The 18,659-nt window shown below is 39.1% G+C and overlaps 1 protein-coding gene across 1 annotated transcript; it reads right to left on the bottom strand.

Annotated features, from left to right (window-relative positions):
* Positions 1-337: 337 nt before the first annotated feature.
* On the bottom strand, positions 338-11,039 carry LOC145768147 (60 kDa heat shock protein, mitochondrial-like). Its single transcript, XM_082579619.1, has 7 exons — positions 10,879-11,039; positions 9,726-10,363; positions 9,388-9,532; positions 7,781-7,902; positions 7,290-7,472; positions 4,455-4,615; positions 338-903 (listed from the first exon to the last, which is right to left on the bottom strand). Exons 1-7 carry the CDS (start codon positions 10,997-10,999, stop codon positions 552-554), a joined length of 1,722 nt encoding a protein of 573 aa, XP_082435745.1. The 5' UTR covers positions 11,000-11,039; the 3' UTR covers positions 338-551.
* Between the last annotated feature and the right edge of the window lie 7,620 nt (positions 11,040-18,659).

The following is an 18,659-nucleotide window of genomic DNA, read 5'->3' as shown; positions in this document are numbered from 1 at the left end:
ATGCGGTTATGAAATACACTATTTGGAGACAATGCAGCTAACACTCGGAAAATGAAATTGTCTTTTTACAGGTACTATACCTACAACACTGCTTGAAATAAACAACTCAGTCGCACGTGTTGTAATACAAATAAACTTACTTTTACAAATGTGTCCTTCAACCTAGGCTGCGTCAGGGGTTCAAATCCTCTACAAGTAAGCGAAACTGACAGGATTAGGCTCACAAAGCTTTTTTAGTCCGAGAATGAAAGTTTTCACAATCAGAATGAGAACAAATACACTTATTGGTATATATGACAACACCACATGGAGTAACAAAAAAAGAAACTGTTCTTTCTGGAGAACGATGACGTATATTTAAAAAAAATCGTTTATTGAAAAGGATACGCAACTGGCAAAAAAACTCGACAATAAGTCATGGATGGTGCAACCGAACATGCAATAAAATAAAACAGGTCGAATATCATACACTTCTGGTACAGTGTAAAGGTTGGTCCAAAATATAATAAATTGGTCGGCAAAGTTTTAAACAAATGCATCTGCTCATGCTTTTACATCATTCCGCCCATGCCTCCCATCCCCCCCATGCCACCCATCCCGCCACCTGCTGGGGCAGCGGTTTCCTGCTTTGGCTCTTCTGTGACCACGCATTCGGCGGTTGTAAGCAATGACGCAACACCAGACGCATCCAACAAAGCTTGTTTGACAACTTTGGTTGGGTCGATAATTCCGGCCTCCATCATGTTGCAAAAGACGCCCTCGCGAGCGTCATAGCCAGCGTCTCCCGATTCTTGAAGAAGGCGCTCAGCAAGCAGCTGCCCTTCCATGCCCGCATTGTCAGCAATCTGGCTGCAAGGTATCCGAAGCACTTTCTGAATAATGTCCAGCCCGGTTTGCTCGTCTCTGAAATTGAAACGAAAACTTATAGTTAATACACTACAAAAGTAAAAATTGTGACATCGTTCTCATCAAAGCAAGTAGTCTAACATCTGCTTTACTCCAGTCAAGGTCGCTTCTTGTGATTTCAGCGTAAGGGCGTAGAAACAGATAGCTCGAGGAAAACATACACAAGATGAGGGTGAAGCTTGAATTATTAGTAGCCAAGTGTCACAATCGATATGCGTGGTCCCACGGTAGGCTACATTATTGTTCCAGAACAGGTGAACTATTTTATTGTGTAATTCTGTTGTGGCGTTTCATCGACTACTGACCTATCGTAACCTATAGTTCATCATCATCATTCATCATTTTCAGCCTGTGAGAGCCCACTGCAGAGCGTAAGTCTTCCCCTTTTCATGCCAATTTACATGATTATGTGCTAGTTGGTACCAATTGGTTGTATTGCATTGTTTGTCAATGTCGTCCCTCCATCTCACTTTTGGTTTTCCTTTCTTTCTTTTGGTTTCTCGTGGTGTCCATGTTGTTAATTTTTTAGTCCATCCATTGTCCTGATATCTTGCTATATGACCTGCCCAGGACCATTTTAGTTTCTTGATTGTGCTTAATATATCTCGTAATTTCGTTTGATTTCTGATCCATTCGGCAGTCTTTTTATCTCGCCATGTTAAACCCATCATGATTCGTTCATGTGCTCTCTGCATACTTCTTAGTTTAAGTGTTAATTTCTTTGTAAGGTTCCAAGTTTCTGCACCATATGTAGCGGTTGGAGGGATGCATTGATCGTAGACTTGTTTCTTGAGAGAAAGAGGCAGTTTTGACTTAAATATCGAACTTGCTCTTCCGAAGGCTTGCCATCCAAGTGATATTCTTCTTTTGATTTCATCTTCTTTATTGGAGTTGGTTGTAATTTTTTTAACAAGATATATATAGTGATCAACTTTTTCGATAGTCGCTCCGTCTAAAACAGTGGTTCTTAACCTTTTTTGTCTCGTTTACCCCTTGCCAAATGAAAAAAGTAAAATTTACCCCCACCGTTTTGGTGGCCCCTTGTGATGTCATCGCGTCCAGTCAACCATGCGAAGAAACGCAAAACATCCTTTTTTGTCTGGATTTACCTTGGCATATATCAAAAACAAGCTGTTTATTTGCCGAAGACACGATTGTTCTTGACGGGGCCCTGTGAAAAATAATGTCTACTCAAATGACTTTTGTGCTTGCTTTCCACGAACAATTTTGGAGATTCTTGGAACAGTCATTGAAAGAGCTACTCGCATGTCGTCTTTGGAAACTAAGCGAGATCGATGTTTTGTTTTAATAGTCAACAATGAAGAGAACCCTGCTTCACACAGATAAGTAGTTGGAAAGGTATAATAACTTCAAATGCATGCTTAGTCAGCGTAGGAAACTCTTCGACTAATCCACACCAGTGGCCGAGTGGTTAGCGCGTTGGGCTCGCAGTCGAGAGCCTGCATGTTCGACTCCAGCCACCCGCACTTGCTGTTGTTTCTCTGGGCAAGAAACTTTAGGATAATTGCCTCTACCCAGTGATCGATTTCGAGTAATGGGTAGTACCAAATTTAAGTCATAAGTAGAGTAGACAACCGGAAACAGACATTGCCGTCGGCTGCAGCGTTGGTCAGGTGTATGTCGGAAGGCGTACACCGATGCATAGCGCTCATGTCCGCTTTCCCGCAATGCAGGATAAAGATAAACAAACAAACAAACTTGGAAAAGTCACCATTGCACGATAAGAATTTGGTACAAAGCGTTGTTGAACATTAAAGATCAATCAATTCATCTTTGCAAAGATCATCGTCAGCAATACTTTCTAACTTGGCTTCGAAGGGAGGAGTTATCCAAAGAGCAGTACCGGTACTGTTAAAACTTTCACCTTCGAAGTAACCTTCAAAGTTCTTTTTTAGGGCGGCAAGGTGCTGGCGCATGTCGACTTCGAAGTCAGAAATCTCGTTGCGACTTCTACTGACTTTCCAATCATCAAATGTTGAAAAATTTGCGTAAATATGAGTACTAAAAATTTCCTTTTTGAACTCTTCTACTCTACAGATCTAATTTTGTCTGAAAGCCCTGAATTTTATCATGTACATCTATAATTAATGTTAACACTTTTCCTTGCATTTGCATATTGAGCTGGTTCAAACTTGAAAAAATGTCCGTTAAGTAAGCCAATGCATCAATAAATTTGTTGTCGCCAAAGTGCTTACTCAACGCGGATTTGCGTTCTCGAAGAAAAATCTCGATTTCACCATTTAATTCCAAGACTCGAGACAAAACAAGACCCCTATAGAGAGCCACCAAACTTCGGTGTGATAAAGGAGAACAGAGTGTTCTGATCCCATCTGATCACAAACCACTTTGAAAAGACGATGATTTAGAGCACGTGCCCTGATAAAATTCACACATTCAACCACGTGCTTCAATACTGCTTTCAAATATTCTGGAAGGGTTTTACTTGTCAGTGCATGTCGATGAAGGGCACAGTGAGTAGAAATGATGTTCAGTGCGCGTTTTTTCCACCAGAGTTGTAAAGCCAGACTTAGTACCGAGCATAGAAGGGGCACCTTCTGTGCAAAGTAAACCCACATGATTCCAGGATATATTATTTTGTTGAAAGAAATTGTATATTTTTTCCAGTATCCATTTTTTCCAAAAATGTAACACACACACGCTGTTGAAATGAAACTGGCAGTCTACTTGCGTGGAGATAAAAGAAAAAGACGAAAACTTACATTTAGCATAAATTTGAATCAAAATCGAGTGCAACACTACCAGTATTTTAATAACTGAAAAAATGAAGTTTGCTTTAATTTATGAGTCAGTAAATTTACCCCCTCGGTAGGTGAAATTTACCCCCGGTTAAGAACCCCTGGTCTAAAAGAATATAGTTACGCAATCTTTATTGTGAAATCTGCTTCTAGAAAATTATGTGTACGTGAAATTCTGGAAACTTCCTTTGACTTGTTGACTAGAAGAATGAGTTCTTGTGATGTAATATTAGCCCTTAGCCTAGTCTCTGGATGCTTCTGGTCCAAGCAAACCTATTATAAATAGCCGCATGATTTGATTGCAGTTATTAATAGACGGGGATGACAACTTGTAACGAAAAGCATATTGAAAACGATTGTAGAGTTCTAGCCGATAATGATTAAACTGTGAAAGTGTAAGTTATTGCGGTTATTGCCACTTATAAAGTAGCTGATGCAAGTGGTAGTGTATATTTATTTTGAAATCGACAAAGAGGTTTATCGTTCAAGAATTTGATTTCTTTATGGTGAATCATTCGTCAGTTCATTTTCATTTATTATCTCACAAGTAGCACTATTCGACCATTCATTTGACTGTTTAACGTTTGATATCCCAATAAACTACGTCATCAATCTTTCTAAGGTCTCTTTACAATTACATTTTACATGTAAGAACTAGAATGAACTGTGATATCAAGTAAGGTTTTTAAAAACACTAAAAAGTAGATGGAAAGCACTACTACCGCAATAAACGAGTCATACCAACACTTTTGATAAGACACAAAAAATTACCTGTTTAATCCTTCAACCTTTGAAAGTGCACCATGGCATCTCAATAGGGCGACACCGCCGCCTGGAACTATTCCCTCTTCGATGGCAGCTCTTGTGGCGTTCAGAGAATCCGTGACTCTGTCTTTCTTTTCATTCACTTCTATTTCACTGCTTCCACCAACCTATAAATGTAACATGTTTTCAGCCAATGACCATATTAACAACCCCATATACCCCCAGCCATGTTTATTTTTAGTCTGTCCATAGAATCTTTTAATGGTGATAAAGTATAACTTATACAAGCATAGCCTAATAGTATAAGCATAACAATATCTGCCAAAAGGTAAGTCTGATTCGTTTATTGCACTTCCTCATTTTTAATCTTTCAGTTCACAGTTCGAGAAAATGCCACCTCTCGCAGGTCAGCGTTTCGTCGAAGCGATGCTACTGAATTTTTTTTTTGCGACTTCATTCATTTCTTTCTGGGCAGTCGAGTGTAGCAAGAACAATGCTCGCTGTTCTACAGTATAGTGAGACAGTGCTGACGCCAAAAAGATCGCTGCTTCTCAATCAGGGTTGAGAAAAACCCGGGTTTTTTTGAAAAAGCCCAACCCGCCCGGGTTTTTTTTAAAAAAACCCGGTTTTTTTTGGGTTTTTTAAAAAAAATGCAAAAAAAGGTAGATTCATGCTTATTTCACCTCAAAACTACTTTTTACGAATGAAGTGCCTTTCACTCACAGTACATGCTTGCATAACTCAATAAAATAATGCACTAGGGCTGTAGTTGCTTGAATGTTGCATCATCTATTAATTTCAAGATCAAGTTGGATGTTGCATCATCCACTGATTTCTATACCAAGTTGATGCTACCGTGGTAGAAATCACATTATTGCATCATTTGCTTTAGATTTGAAGGCAAGGAGTGTTTATGCCATCATATTTAACATTTATTTATTATTATTTTTATCATATTTATTTTTTATCATTTATATATATATTATATATAGTAATGGATGAGCAATTGAGCGATTACGTGGCCTATGGCCATTTAGGCAAATGCTCTGAAACAGCCATGCGTTAGAATCCAGAATCTGTAATTGGTAAATGGCCTCCTAAATTGCATTTCACATCATATATACAGACTACAGTAGAGTAGTACTTTCACCAGTTTAACTATAAGGCCTTTTTGCATAAATGAGTTTTAGTGTAGTGTACACAAAGTGACATTACTTGATTTTTGTGTACTGTACAGTGTACAATATCCACTGCGTTTTCAGTTTATTCTTGGAAATTTACTTCACAATCACATCTAGGGGTGTTCAATTTCGATTTGATTTCGATTAAGGTGATATTCGAAATTCGTTTTCGTATCAGGCATATTCGAAATTATAGCTGTCCTTTCGGCTGAACGCGGTTGAAAGTAACGCGAGTGGCGCGAAATCTGTCTTGTCGCATTTTGCAAGCGAAAAAAGACTTCGACGCATGCGTATCGTCGATCACGTGACTATCACACGCTCTCGAGGGTCCAACGGCCAGTCCTGCACATGTGCGTTGAGAAAAGTCGTGCGCAACGTCGTTGTCTTCCACGCACGTGCAGCCAACGGGAGGTGTCAGTTCTTCCGATTCCGATAGCCCCGACGTTGAGCCAACACAGGCGATGAGCGAAGATGCCAGACCACTCTGACGGAACTCTTCTCCATGGGCAGGGTCCAGATGGAAGACTCCAACAACAGTGATGATGATGAAATCAGCTCAATCTCAAACGAGATTTCCTATTTTATGAAGCAGAAGCTTGCTTTTGGGCAAGCTGATCCGCTTTCCTGGTGGAAAGCAAACGAAGGCGAGCTACCGCTGCTGAAAAAGCTAGCCGAGAAGGTGTTTGTGACCCCAGCGATCTCGGCTCCAGCGGAGCGACGTTTTCAAAAGCTGGCCTGACCGTCACGAAGCTGAGATCCCGACTGACGGGTGACCATGTCGATCAGCTTGTGTTCTTAAACACCAACATGGGCCTGGAGCTGTAGACGTTATTTTGTGTTCTTTTTTCGTGTTTTCTAGCGAATTTTCATAGCGTTTCTTTTAATAAAATCACATTTTGCAGTGTGGTGAATGGTTGTGATATTCGAAATCGAAATTCGGAAATCGAAAATAAATTGAATTTCGAATTCCGAATATTCAAATAATCGAAATTGAACACCCCTAAATTCACATCCTTAAGTCCTAATTTAAAGTTTGTTTTAAGTGCCTTGTAGTGTTTTTGTTCATTTTTTTAATTTTCTAATAAAAACTGGACAAATATGATGCTCTGGGTTTTTTTATGTTTTTTTTTTGGGTTTTTTTAAGTGGGTTTTATTAAAAAAAACCACCCGGGTTTTTTGGGTTGGGTAAAATACCAACAACCCTGTTCTCAACAGTTCATTCATTTCGTCAGTTGGTTTTTGTGTCATGCCATTTGCTGTAGAACATGTGTAGCCCTCTGTTGACGGACGAAACGTCGGAAATTAAAGTTGGGTATCATTCTTAACATCAGGTGGTAACCTAGTATAGTCACAAGAAGAACGCAAGTCATTTTATTTATCAAATGCCCGGTGAACAGTCTCTCCCTGTATTTAATGAAATTTTTTGTTCCTCTGCAATAAAAGCGGTTGCAGCCATTGCCTATATTGCGTTTTTGCCCATTTTTGAATAGGCCCACGGTTTAAGAAATAGCATTGCAAAAAATTTAGGTACGGTCACTAAAAAATACAGCCCATCAATTAGTGGATTTCGGAGAAGGGCGAGATGATGCTCACATGGCACTGGTTCAATCATGAGTAGTTCATGCTTCAATTCTTAGTAGACATTCAATAAACATCTTACCTTTAAGACAGCCACACCACTAGCAAGTTTGGCGACACGTTCATTTAATTTTTCCTTTTCATATTCACTCGAAGTTGCATCGATCTGTTCGTAGATTTGAGCCACCCGTCGTTCAACGTCTTCATTTTTACCTTTTCCACCAAGCAAGAGACAGTCGTCTTTAGTGATAGTAATTTCTTCCACCTTTGCAAAAATAAACCTTGTGATGTCGCTACGAACACGGTGACTTGGTGAAATACACAATTTGACAATTCGGTATGAGCTCAGAAACTTCATAAGACAAACGAACAGTGTGAGAGAACTGCGCGCAACGCTTTGCTAACATCATTACGGCTCACTCAACTCAACGTGCGCTGTTATTGGGACGCGATTGAAGTCGAACTGAAGCTGTCGTGTTAAAGAAAAAACAGACAACCTAGTCAGCATTGACAACAAAAAAAGTTTAAAACACCTGTAGTGTAGGGCTGTAGGCATTTCTAATAAAAACATACCTGGCCAAGATCAGAGAGCTGCACATCTGCAAGTTTCATTTCTAATGCTTCTTCTCCGAAAACAAGTGCACCAGTCGCTACGGCCATGTCTTTCAGAGTGTTCTTGCGATTGTCACCGAAGCCTGTCAAACACATCCAAATATTAGCACGGAATGGCCCGTTTCGGTGAGTCCGATTCGGTGAGTTTCCTATTCGATGAGAGCCATTTTCGGTGAGAGCCCTATTCGGTGATTTTTCTTTTAATTATTGGGTACCGTAGCCTAATTATCATTGCCGTTATAGGGTTAGGGAATAGAGGTTAAGGTCTTATTTTAACGTTTAGCGACGTTAAAACGATGTAAAAGCGGCAGTGATAATAATTAGGCTACGGTACCCGATAATTTTCAAAAAAAAATTCAAAAAAATCACCGAATAGGGCTCTCACCGAATCGGACTCACCGAATAGTAGCAGACCCATATTAGCATATACTGAATTACAATTTTGTAAGGGAGATTGGTTTGTTAAGCCAGTATATAGTTCTCAAACTGTGCGTCGTTTCACTTTTCCAAGTGTGTCGCAGAATAGTTCCGTTTCTTGGCTGAACTCAGTTTAAGATTAAGTTATAAAATTGAGGTTAACCCTTTGAGGACCGCTGTGATACATGTGTTCCATGCACTTAGCCGATTACACCGCAATTAACTAAAAAAACTGCCACTGCTGATACCCTAACGTAGTATGGGATGTCTATCCTTCAAAAAAATATTGGAAACTCTGAATCATTTTTCTAGGTGTTGTTTCAGTTTGAAAACAGTGAAGAGTTGAGGTTACATCTTACAAGTGCGCTTTTTTCCCTTCAAATTTGCGAAGCATATTTATTTATATTTGTCCAAGCTCGAGTCAAAATTTGCAAAATACTTCCCGTAAAAATTTTCAAACTGCGAATGGATTTGTGATCCTTTCGAAATAGGAAATCCGGAAAATTTGTGGATTCAATGAATGACGATTATCCAGGTTTGGTGAATGAAAGCAGTGCGAATTATTATCCCATTTGCTACGTCGTAGCCTATTTATGTGAAGCAAAATTTTCTGCCTTGGCGGTGATAAAACCAAATATCGATCACCAATAAAGAGTGAAAGAGAAATGCGGGTGGCAATTTCAAAAATTCTCTCAAGATTCAATAAACTTTGTGAAAACAAATAAGCCCACACGTCACATTAAATAATATGCATCGCTTTTTGTTGTAACAAAACTTTAATCATAAGTTTCTTCATTTACTTTTATGTGCTGGTGCGTCGCAAGTCCAAAAAGTTTTCCAGAGGTGTCGCAACAAAAAAAAGTTTGAGAACCACTGTGTTTGTGTTAAGCCATTGCGAAAACAAACCAAACAATGACATAGCATCTATCATGATAGAAAATAAACAAAAAAATGTGCAAATGCTTTTAACTTCAGATCTATCCTTTCTTAAAACTCAAGTGTATTGTAATATGTATTATAAATCCATTTTTAGATCCTTGTCAAAGCCAGGGGTATAATTTAGTAGAATTTGCTGACATCACAAACCCTTTAGCATTAATTTTGGGAAAAAAATAAATCAAAGTTAACAAAAACTATAAAAAGCATTTCACCTGGTGCTTTCACAGCTGCAACTTGCAATCCTACTTTCAGTCGATTTACAACTAAAGTTGTTAATGCTTCACCATCTAAGTCTTCAGCAATAATAACTAATGGTTTACGCTGTGAATTTGCAAGTTCCAGAGTTGGAACAATTTCCTGGAAAAAAACAAAAGTATGTACAGTAATGCAATAAATATTTTCACAACACTATGCAGCAGGGTGCTGATTTAGTTTATATATTGCATAAATTGTGGAAACAAGTGGAGTGTAAATACGTACCGGTATAAGAAACTGCAAAACAAACGCATAGATGCTAAACTAGTCTGAAACATGCAAAGCTTTGCATTACCTGAACTGAGCTTATTTTCTTTTCCGACAGCAAAATTAACGCATCTTGAAATTCAACTTTTTGCCCCTTTGCAGTATTGATGAAATAAGGCGATATATAACCTCTATCAAATTTCATGCCTTCGATAACTTCTAATTCATCTTGTAAAGTTTTTCCATTTTTAACTGTGATAACCCCGTTTCTTCCAACTCTTTCCATTGCATCTGATATTAATTTTCCTACTTCCTTGTCTCCATTAGCAGAAATAGTTGCTACTTGAGCAATTTCTTCAGGAGTAGTGACTTGTTTTGACATTGTTTTCAATTCCTCTACAACAATTTCAACAGCTTTTTGGATGCCTTTTCTCATTTCAATAGGATTAGCACCCTTGGCAATTTTTTCAGATCCCTCCTTGGCAATTGCTCTGGCTAAAACAGTGGCTGTAGTTGTACCATCACCAGCTTCTTCATTTGTATTTTTTGCTACATCCTGCACTAGTTTAGCTCCGATGTTCATATACTTATCTTTAAATTCTATTGCTTTAGCTACTGTAACACCATCTTTAGTGACTTTTGGTCCTCCCCATGATTGTTCAAGCACTACGTTGCGACCTTTTGGACCCATTGTCACTGCTACTGCATCAGCAAGTTCGTTTACACCTGAAAAACAAGAAATTGAACATAAATGTCATACTAAACTAGTATATATAATTATATATACGGGTTTGCTACTATTCGGTGAGTCCGATTCGGTGAGTTCCTAACCTCTAACCCTAAAACGGCAATGATAAATTGGCTACCGTACCCGACAATTGAAAAAAAATTTGAAAAAATCACCAAATAGGGATCGGACTCACCGAAACGGGCCATTCCGTATACAGTGTAATACACAGTAAAACAATCAAGAGCTTGTTAATGTTTGAAACCAAAAAATATTATGGTAGCTATTGTCACTGTGTAAATACAAACTACATGAAAATCTCAAACGGTGCTGTAAATTTCAAACTGCACAGCTTTGGGTCATGTTCTTTCTCCATGTTTCCAAATTATCCAATATGTAGAAGTAGACCACACAATCCATAATTGCCTTTGTTGGGAATTGAAATTAAAAAAATTGTTACACAGCTTTGGAATGGTAAAATTGTCAACCATAGCTTAAACATTAGACTGAATACCTGCTATCATTTCTTCCCTTGCTGTGGCTCCAAACTTTAGATCTTTAGCATAACTTCTCCGCAGAAGAACTCGACTGATAGGTTGCGCACCAGTGTGTAATAATTTGGTTAACCGGTACATTTTAACCGTTGTAATATTGCTGCACAAAGTGGGTGATTGTGATTCTGCAAAAAAATAAAATTAGTGGTTCTCAAAGTGGGGTCTGCAGTCCGTTTGGAGTCCACAAAGCAATATTCTGGGACCGGACCACAAAGCACCTTAAAAAAAACCGCTGTTGCAATATTCAAGCTTGCCAACCCTATCCTTTCTCTTGCGCCAAACAGTTGCATTTTTGCTTTTTTTACTATGGCAGATTGAGTCTTTTCTGCAGTTATGACATAATAACGGCTGGAATCTGCATTTCCATTGATTGGCCTTACAGTATTGTACTTTCCAAAATTACAGGATCTTCAAACGTAATGTTGTTTCATCAACAACCCATTTGGAACTAATGCCAGCAATCCTCCTTTCTAATGACAACTTGCTGCAATTCAAAAACAGTTTATTGGTTTGGTAAATGATGGAGGTGCAAAATGTATTTTTTGTGAGATGTGTTGCAGTGACTTTTGGGTTGAAATGGCACAGTCTAATTCTGATGCAGCAAAGATGGCACTAAATCTGATTCCATTTGCAATAACTTACGAACGTAAGGGAATGGGATGGAAGATGGAATAGAAGACAGATTTTAAGATGGAAGATGTCAAGGATGGAAAGGAATGGAAGATCTTGATGATGGGATGGAAGACAATCTTCCATCATTCCATCCCAATTTCATCATTAACTTTCTAACGCTTTATCAAACATGCAAAATATTATGTTGCTTGCTGAAATATTTCGATTTTCGGTTTGTATTAAACCAACAGGACTGTTGCCCGACGCGTATTTGTCAAACCTACTGTCATTAGGCGGAATTGACCAATCAGACAGCTATAAATGATTCACACTTCTCCCAAGAAGAGGAAACTTCTTGACGTTTAACAGCATTCCATCACATGACACTCCTGTTCTACGTTTGGAGATTCTTGTGGGTTTTGTTTCAAGAAGGCAGTTAAACAAAATAGATTTTTGTACATTTCGAAACGAAAAACTACAATGGCAAAGTTGAAAGAAAACAGAAGGAAACAAAACAAAAATGTCTCAAAAGTAAACGTTTGAAAGTATTTGCAACCTGAACAAAAGTAATGTTGCTTCTCAAGTATTTTCATTACTTTTTTATTTTCTCCAACATAGACTACTACTACAGTTTCTTCAACTTTGCTACGTGTTGTTCCTTTCTGTATTTACAGAATCAATCTACGCTTCTAGTTCTAACACCAAACGGTACGTAATCCCCAGGAAAATACTGCTGTTAAATTTTTAGCTTAAATTTAGCCTATGGTTTTTAGGTTTATTTGTGGCATATTTAACGTGGAGATTACAAAATGTGAAGATGGAGTAGAAGATGGAAGAGATTTCTGAGATAGACTTTTTTAATTCTTTCTCTCGATCTTTTCAAGGTACGAACTGTTCATGGTACGAACTAGGTTGCATCCTCATTCCTAGATAGGGCTGCTTAGTTGCTCAGGGGCTGTCGGATTCAGTGGAAAACGACCATATGGCCTGAGCCGCCTGTGTGTGGCATCATGGCTGCAGCTTGGGTGTATCCGCACCATTTGGTTTGCCGTTCCTCCAGGTAACGCCTAGAACATCACACGCCCAAGGCGAAAGAGAAAATTAAATTGAGTCCTGTCTTTGTCATGAGTTACCATGAGGGGTGGGGGGACAGGTTATACCTGGGACTGGTATATAAGTCCCCCCCACCTCCCTTGATAACTCATGACAAAGACAGGACTCAATTCAATTTTCTCTTTCGCCCTGGGCGTGTGATGTTCTAGTCTTTTTCGTTCCTCCATCGCCACAGGGCTTCTTGATCCAGAAACATGACTTGCATATGATTTTGTTTTAAGTGAGGGAGAGCTGCGCAAGACTCCAACCTCATTCTCTCGTCTCAGGTTCCAATGACATGGTCGAGGCGATTGGGTGAAGCATGAGATGCAGCAGGATGACTTTAACTTAACGTCTTCGTGTCATGTCATGCTCTTGAGCGCGTTCTGCAACTATGATACTGGGTGGTGCCTTCCTGTTCGTTGAGCTATATCCAGTGATGAGCTTCTTTCTCACGGTCTGTGACACATCCAGGTTAAGGTACAGTAGTAGAAACGTTTACCTAATCGTGGTCCACCATTCAGTATCTGATACGGTACCATAGTATAGTGACATACTCAGTGACTCAAGTGACATAGTGTCAGCTACTGAAGGAATAGACGTGGGTTTGATACCCTGCCGGGTCAGACTAAAAATAACCTCAACTTGTTGCTTGTCATTGTAAGTAGTAGCATGTTTGCCTAATCATGCGAAACTACCAGGATTAGGCTCTTAAAGGTGCTTTTTAGATTTGAGGATAAAAATCAAATCAATCAATCAGCATCCCACCATTTTTGTCTTTGGTCTGACACGTTATCGAACTCAGGTTTACTGATTAAGAGGCTCACATTTTGACCACTGGGAGGTAACTTTACGTACCGGTACCAAACTTTTTTTTTCTTAAACCTGAACAGATTAAGAAAAACCGATTTCAGTTGAGCAAATTGCCCATTGAAATACTCAACTAGTGTTGCCAGACAGAATTGCGAACTTGCTTTAAGAAAAATTTTCACAATTCAACCAGAGTGATTCAACGTTGGGCATGATATCTCTAACAAATAATTAGTTTACACAAGCAAAAAACTACTTCACTTGTTTCAAACAGGAATTGTTTTTGTTGATGTCAAATACCTATTGTAAGTTTGTAATTTTTCAAAAAAGTGAAGAAAGGTCTTCACTTGTTGCAAACGGCTGTTTTGTAGCTGAAATTGCTGTCGTCTATTATAATAAAAATATTTAAACCTGAAATTTGCCTAATTTAAGTTGTCTATTTTCTTAAACAAAAAAAAAATTTACGCAAGCAGGGTTTTTTACAAAACAATCAAACTTTATTACCTACTGGATGTGTAATTTTTTCTATTATTTGGCAACTCTGTTTTTTTCACGTGGTTTTTCACATGGTTGTCACAATATGACAAATAGACTTTTCCCCATAACCAACCAATGAAGCGTGACGTGAAAAACAAATCATTTCACGAACTGAAATCGTACGAGTGAGAAATCTTTTATTTTGTCTTTTGCGAAAAATAGTATACGGTACAAATATATTCAACAACAGAAACACAGTTTTTTGAACGTTTTAGTTGTTTTTAGATCAAACAATCACACATTTTGTACTAAAGATATTTTTTTTACTGCAAGGCAGTAGCCCAAGGGCCTAACTTTAGCCGGCACAGTGCTATAGACCAGTGCTACTCAAACTTTTTTATGCCGTGTACCGGCTGAGCACTTTCCATCACTTGGCGTCTCGGTTAATTTGCGAAAAAAAGACAAGAGCAAAATCATTATGACTTTTATAGATGAAACCAAGCAACCACACGGCATTTAACATAATATATTAAACTGAACATAAACTATCTACGAACGTTTTCGGCCATACACATGTTAGCCCTTTTCAAGTAAAGCCTTTTCGGCCATCAACATGAACAATAAGCCTTTTTCAAGTTCACTTGAAAAGGGCTAACATGTGTATGGCCGAAAACGTTCGTAGATAGTTTATGTTCAGTTTAATATATCATGTTAAATGCCGTGTGGTTGCTTGGTTTCATCTGTTTATGGTTGAAGAAAGTCACCTCTTTGCCAAAATTGTATTATTACTTTTGTAACAAATACACACAAAAAAAACAAGTAAAAAAACACTTTTATTAATGGTCTTTCGAATTTTGATGCGAAGTGTGCGCTTGCTAGTGTACGCTTCTATGTAAAAACATGCTCAACTCACTACAATTATCTGATACTGTATTTTGAAGTCAGAGTGTGGCCGATCGATTGAGCCTCTCACTTCTCTACTCGTTACTGGACGCTGCAGGTAAAGTCAAGCACGTGGACACAGCACAAACACACAAAAAGGATGATCATCTCGCATCGAACATTGCAATACTTTGTTGAAATAATGGATAACAATTACGAAATAACATTTCTTTGTGACATAACTGAAAGTCGTCGTAGTAGCGGGCCACTAAACAGTTTATAACTGGGAAAGCAGATTGAACATTATCGTTGCCTAAAAATTATTATATAGACGTTCTGATCAACATAAAATAAATTACTCAATTTACAATTTCTCCTAACTGACCGCGTACCAGCAGCCAAGTGCTCGCGTACCGGCGTTTGAGTAGCACTGCTATAGACTACCGCACGGGACCACTGAACGAAAGGACCTAGCAAAATTTCTTTTATCATCCATTTAACCGTTGGCATAGCATGGCCAACGTTAATTCAACGTCTAAATGACCTTTGTTTGTACGTGACTGTAAATACTGGTGTAGCACATTATCTCTACGAAGCTTTTTCCGCATCTTGAAATATGCAATATCAATGTTAGCGAACAATTGTTATCCGCTTGCTTGTTTCAACAAAGACATAGGGGAAGGTCTAGTTAGTTGAGCCAGAAATCGATTTTTCTGCAATAAAAATTTAACGACAAACTTTACCAAAAATCCGAATCCATCATGATAAATTTCAGTCTTATGCGGTTCTTGTGAACATGTTTGTGTTTGAGACTGACCCCGATTTATATCATTTATCGGCATTTTAAAATTGAAATTTAGCCGGCTCAAATGATACCCTAAATTTCACGGTTGAGCCACCCGTTGTTCACGGTTGATCCACCATTATTTCACTTCCAAAAGATATCCCTGGTCACAGCGGTAAACCATAATCTCTTCGTGGGAAAATTGTAACGTAAGATTCCCAAATCCGTTCGTCTGCATGCAATGACCCAAAAATAAACACACTTTCGAAACGTCTATTCAAAAGTGTATTCCAGTAAAATTAGCCCGAGGCTATCGAAATGACTGGTGCAACGCCGTACACCTAAAAACTGTCACTACACAACAGATTACTTGGATAAAAGACGGAACCTTTGTCCAGCTAGCAAGCACTAAGCCAACAGTTAAAAGTGCGGCCAACTTTCAAACAATCATTTTACGAATGACCAGAATAGATAGCAATATCTCAAATTCACGTATGCAGTACTGTGACGCAATAAATGAAAGACAATTATGAAGTCATTCCAACAGGTGTTTAAAGCTGATGTAATATTTCCTGTTTAAACAGGCCCAAACAAGTCCAAACAAGTTTGACACAAGTCTATGAACGATGGTGCAATTTTGGCACATTTTCTAGCAACTTCCATGACGTAATATTCAGTAGACTTGAACGGTTTTATATGACGTTTGATTTGTACAGAGATTGGCCGTAACATAGCGGCCCCTAGTTATGACAGTCTAACATGGCATAACTAAAAAAGAATTGAAGGACAATCGTGAGCCAATGAATAAAACACACGATACACAAATTTTTTGAATCACTCACGTTTAAGTTAATACGCAAATACAAAGGGCATGCAAAGAATGAACAGCAATAAGAATAAACACGACGATACATGAAATTGGTACCATAGGTACACGCTAAATGACGCTATATACAATAGTTGCGATAATAACCGACTGTTCCGGGCTCAGACAAGTATCGGCCACCGCAGACAAAACCAGGCTCAAACCCTAACACTTAGGTGTTCTTTACGGGGGCGAGGCACGAAATATCCCTCAACACGTAGTCTACTTTCACCTTCCCCGTACTCTCATCATAGTTGCAGACGGCAACTTTGGCTCTACGAACCACAGGCTTCCCTTTCCTAATTTGTGGAACTACCTCATGCACCCTCCCAAGTTGATACTTCCCACGTTTACCAATGTCTTGGAGAGAACCTACCACTACAAGTTGACCAGGCTCCAAATTCTCGGCCATTTTTAGCCATTTTTTCCGGCCCTGAAGACCTGGCAAGTAAAAATCGATCCATTTACTCCAAAACTGCTGAGAAAGTGACAAATTGAACCGATAATCCCTTCTTAATTGGTCACGATCATGTGGTTGCCCAACAGCACAGTATGGGTCTAAGTATGGGGTCAAAAGTGAGGCAGGGGTGATGACAGTAAAATCCCTAGGGTCGTCACTCAAAGGTACCAAAGGGCGTTCGTTCACGATCCGAACGGCACTGCCTGTGTACGTAAGCAGTTCAATAAAACTGGGCTTACGTATTGAAGAGTCCAAAATGTGAAAAAAGTATTTGGTCACATCAGCCATGAAACCAAATCTTTCAAGCCGAAATCTAGCCAAGACATCTGCCAGAGGGTTTAACAAGTCAGACAATTCAGGACAAGAAGACATTACATCATTTACACAAGTTCCTCGGAATTCAGATTGTTTTAAAGCCTTCTTCTTTAAATCAGCAGCTCTATCTGACGCCAACACAAATTGTTAGGTAGATCAATAACTTCCTTCAACGGAACAGGTATCTCAAATCGACCATCTTTCAACTCAATATTCGGTTCGACAAGTTCTCTAGCCAAAATATCATTGCGAGACAATTCACAGGTTTCATTTTGCAAGGTCAAATCCTGAATGACTTTATTCAGGTCTGCTATTTCCATATCACGAGACTCAATTTTACGCTGAAAGCCAGAGATGACATCCGACTCTGAAGACGTCTGCACTCTGCACACTTTAGCAACGCTTTCAACTAAGGGTGACTTACCACCACAAGCCAACCAACCGAGAGGAGTGAGCAAAGCATGCGGTTCACTACGATTGTCACCAACACGCTCTTCTTTTGCACACATCAAATAAGCGTTGTCGTTGCCAATCAGTACATCTACAGTACTACAATCATTCAAATGAAACATATTCACGTCATGAAAATGACGGAAACTACTTAAATCCTGCTTATGTGGTAAAGTCTTAACATCGTCAGCCCAAGCTGGGTTAACCACCGAGGTTATATCACAAAACAGTTCATCAGTCTCTAACGACTGGATGTTGAGTTTAACAAGGTCAGCACAAGTAGGTTTCTGACCAGCCAGAGTATCCATTTTAAACGACGCTTTATCATACGGTTTAAGACCAAGTTCGCACACCAAGTCACTCGAAACAAAGGTCAACTGCGAACCAGGATCATGCTGACAATACACCAACTTCGATTTGCCAGTCATTGGATTCAAAACACGAGCAGCAGTAACGCGGTTAAAGGCTGCTTTAACATTTCCAATCTTAACATTACGCACAGGAACTCTGGCACCAGCCTCATCTTTACCGACCAAATCCAGAGAATCACGTGACGTCACATAAAAATCATGCAGAAGAAAATAGTGTTTCCTATCGTTGGTAGGTCCACACTTACGACAGTTATTTGCATGATTACAGTCTCTAACCATATGCTGGCGCAAACAATTCAAGCATTTGCCAGCTTTCACAATGACATCTCTCCGATCTTTAGGTGTCAAGCGCAAAAATTCTTTACAATTAGACAAAAAATGATATTCAACTTGACCACGTGACGAACAACAAAAACACGCCGGTATGTCACTATGTCTGGCCACACCGCCGCGCGGTGCGCCAACAGCAGTCGAGTACTGCGAACTCCCTGAAATCACATTATCATGGGGTTTTACCGACGTCTGCCTAACCGGACATGAAGGCAATTTTCCTTTGCCAAACTTTTTAAAATGCTGCGACTCACCAGAATCGCCCATTAGCATAATGCTAAAATCAGTCGACT

This window comes from Aplidium turbinatum, chromosome 4 (assembly GCF_918807975.1).
Source record: "Aplidium turbinatum chromosome 4, kaAplTurb1.1, whole genome shotgun sequence".
In the NCBI taxonomy this organism is placed as follows: Eukaryota; Metazoa; Chordata; class Ascidiacea; order Aplousobranchia; family Polyclinidae; genus Aplidium; species Aplidium turbinatum.
This window is presented reverse-complemented; position numbering and strand designations above follow the sequence as displayed.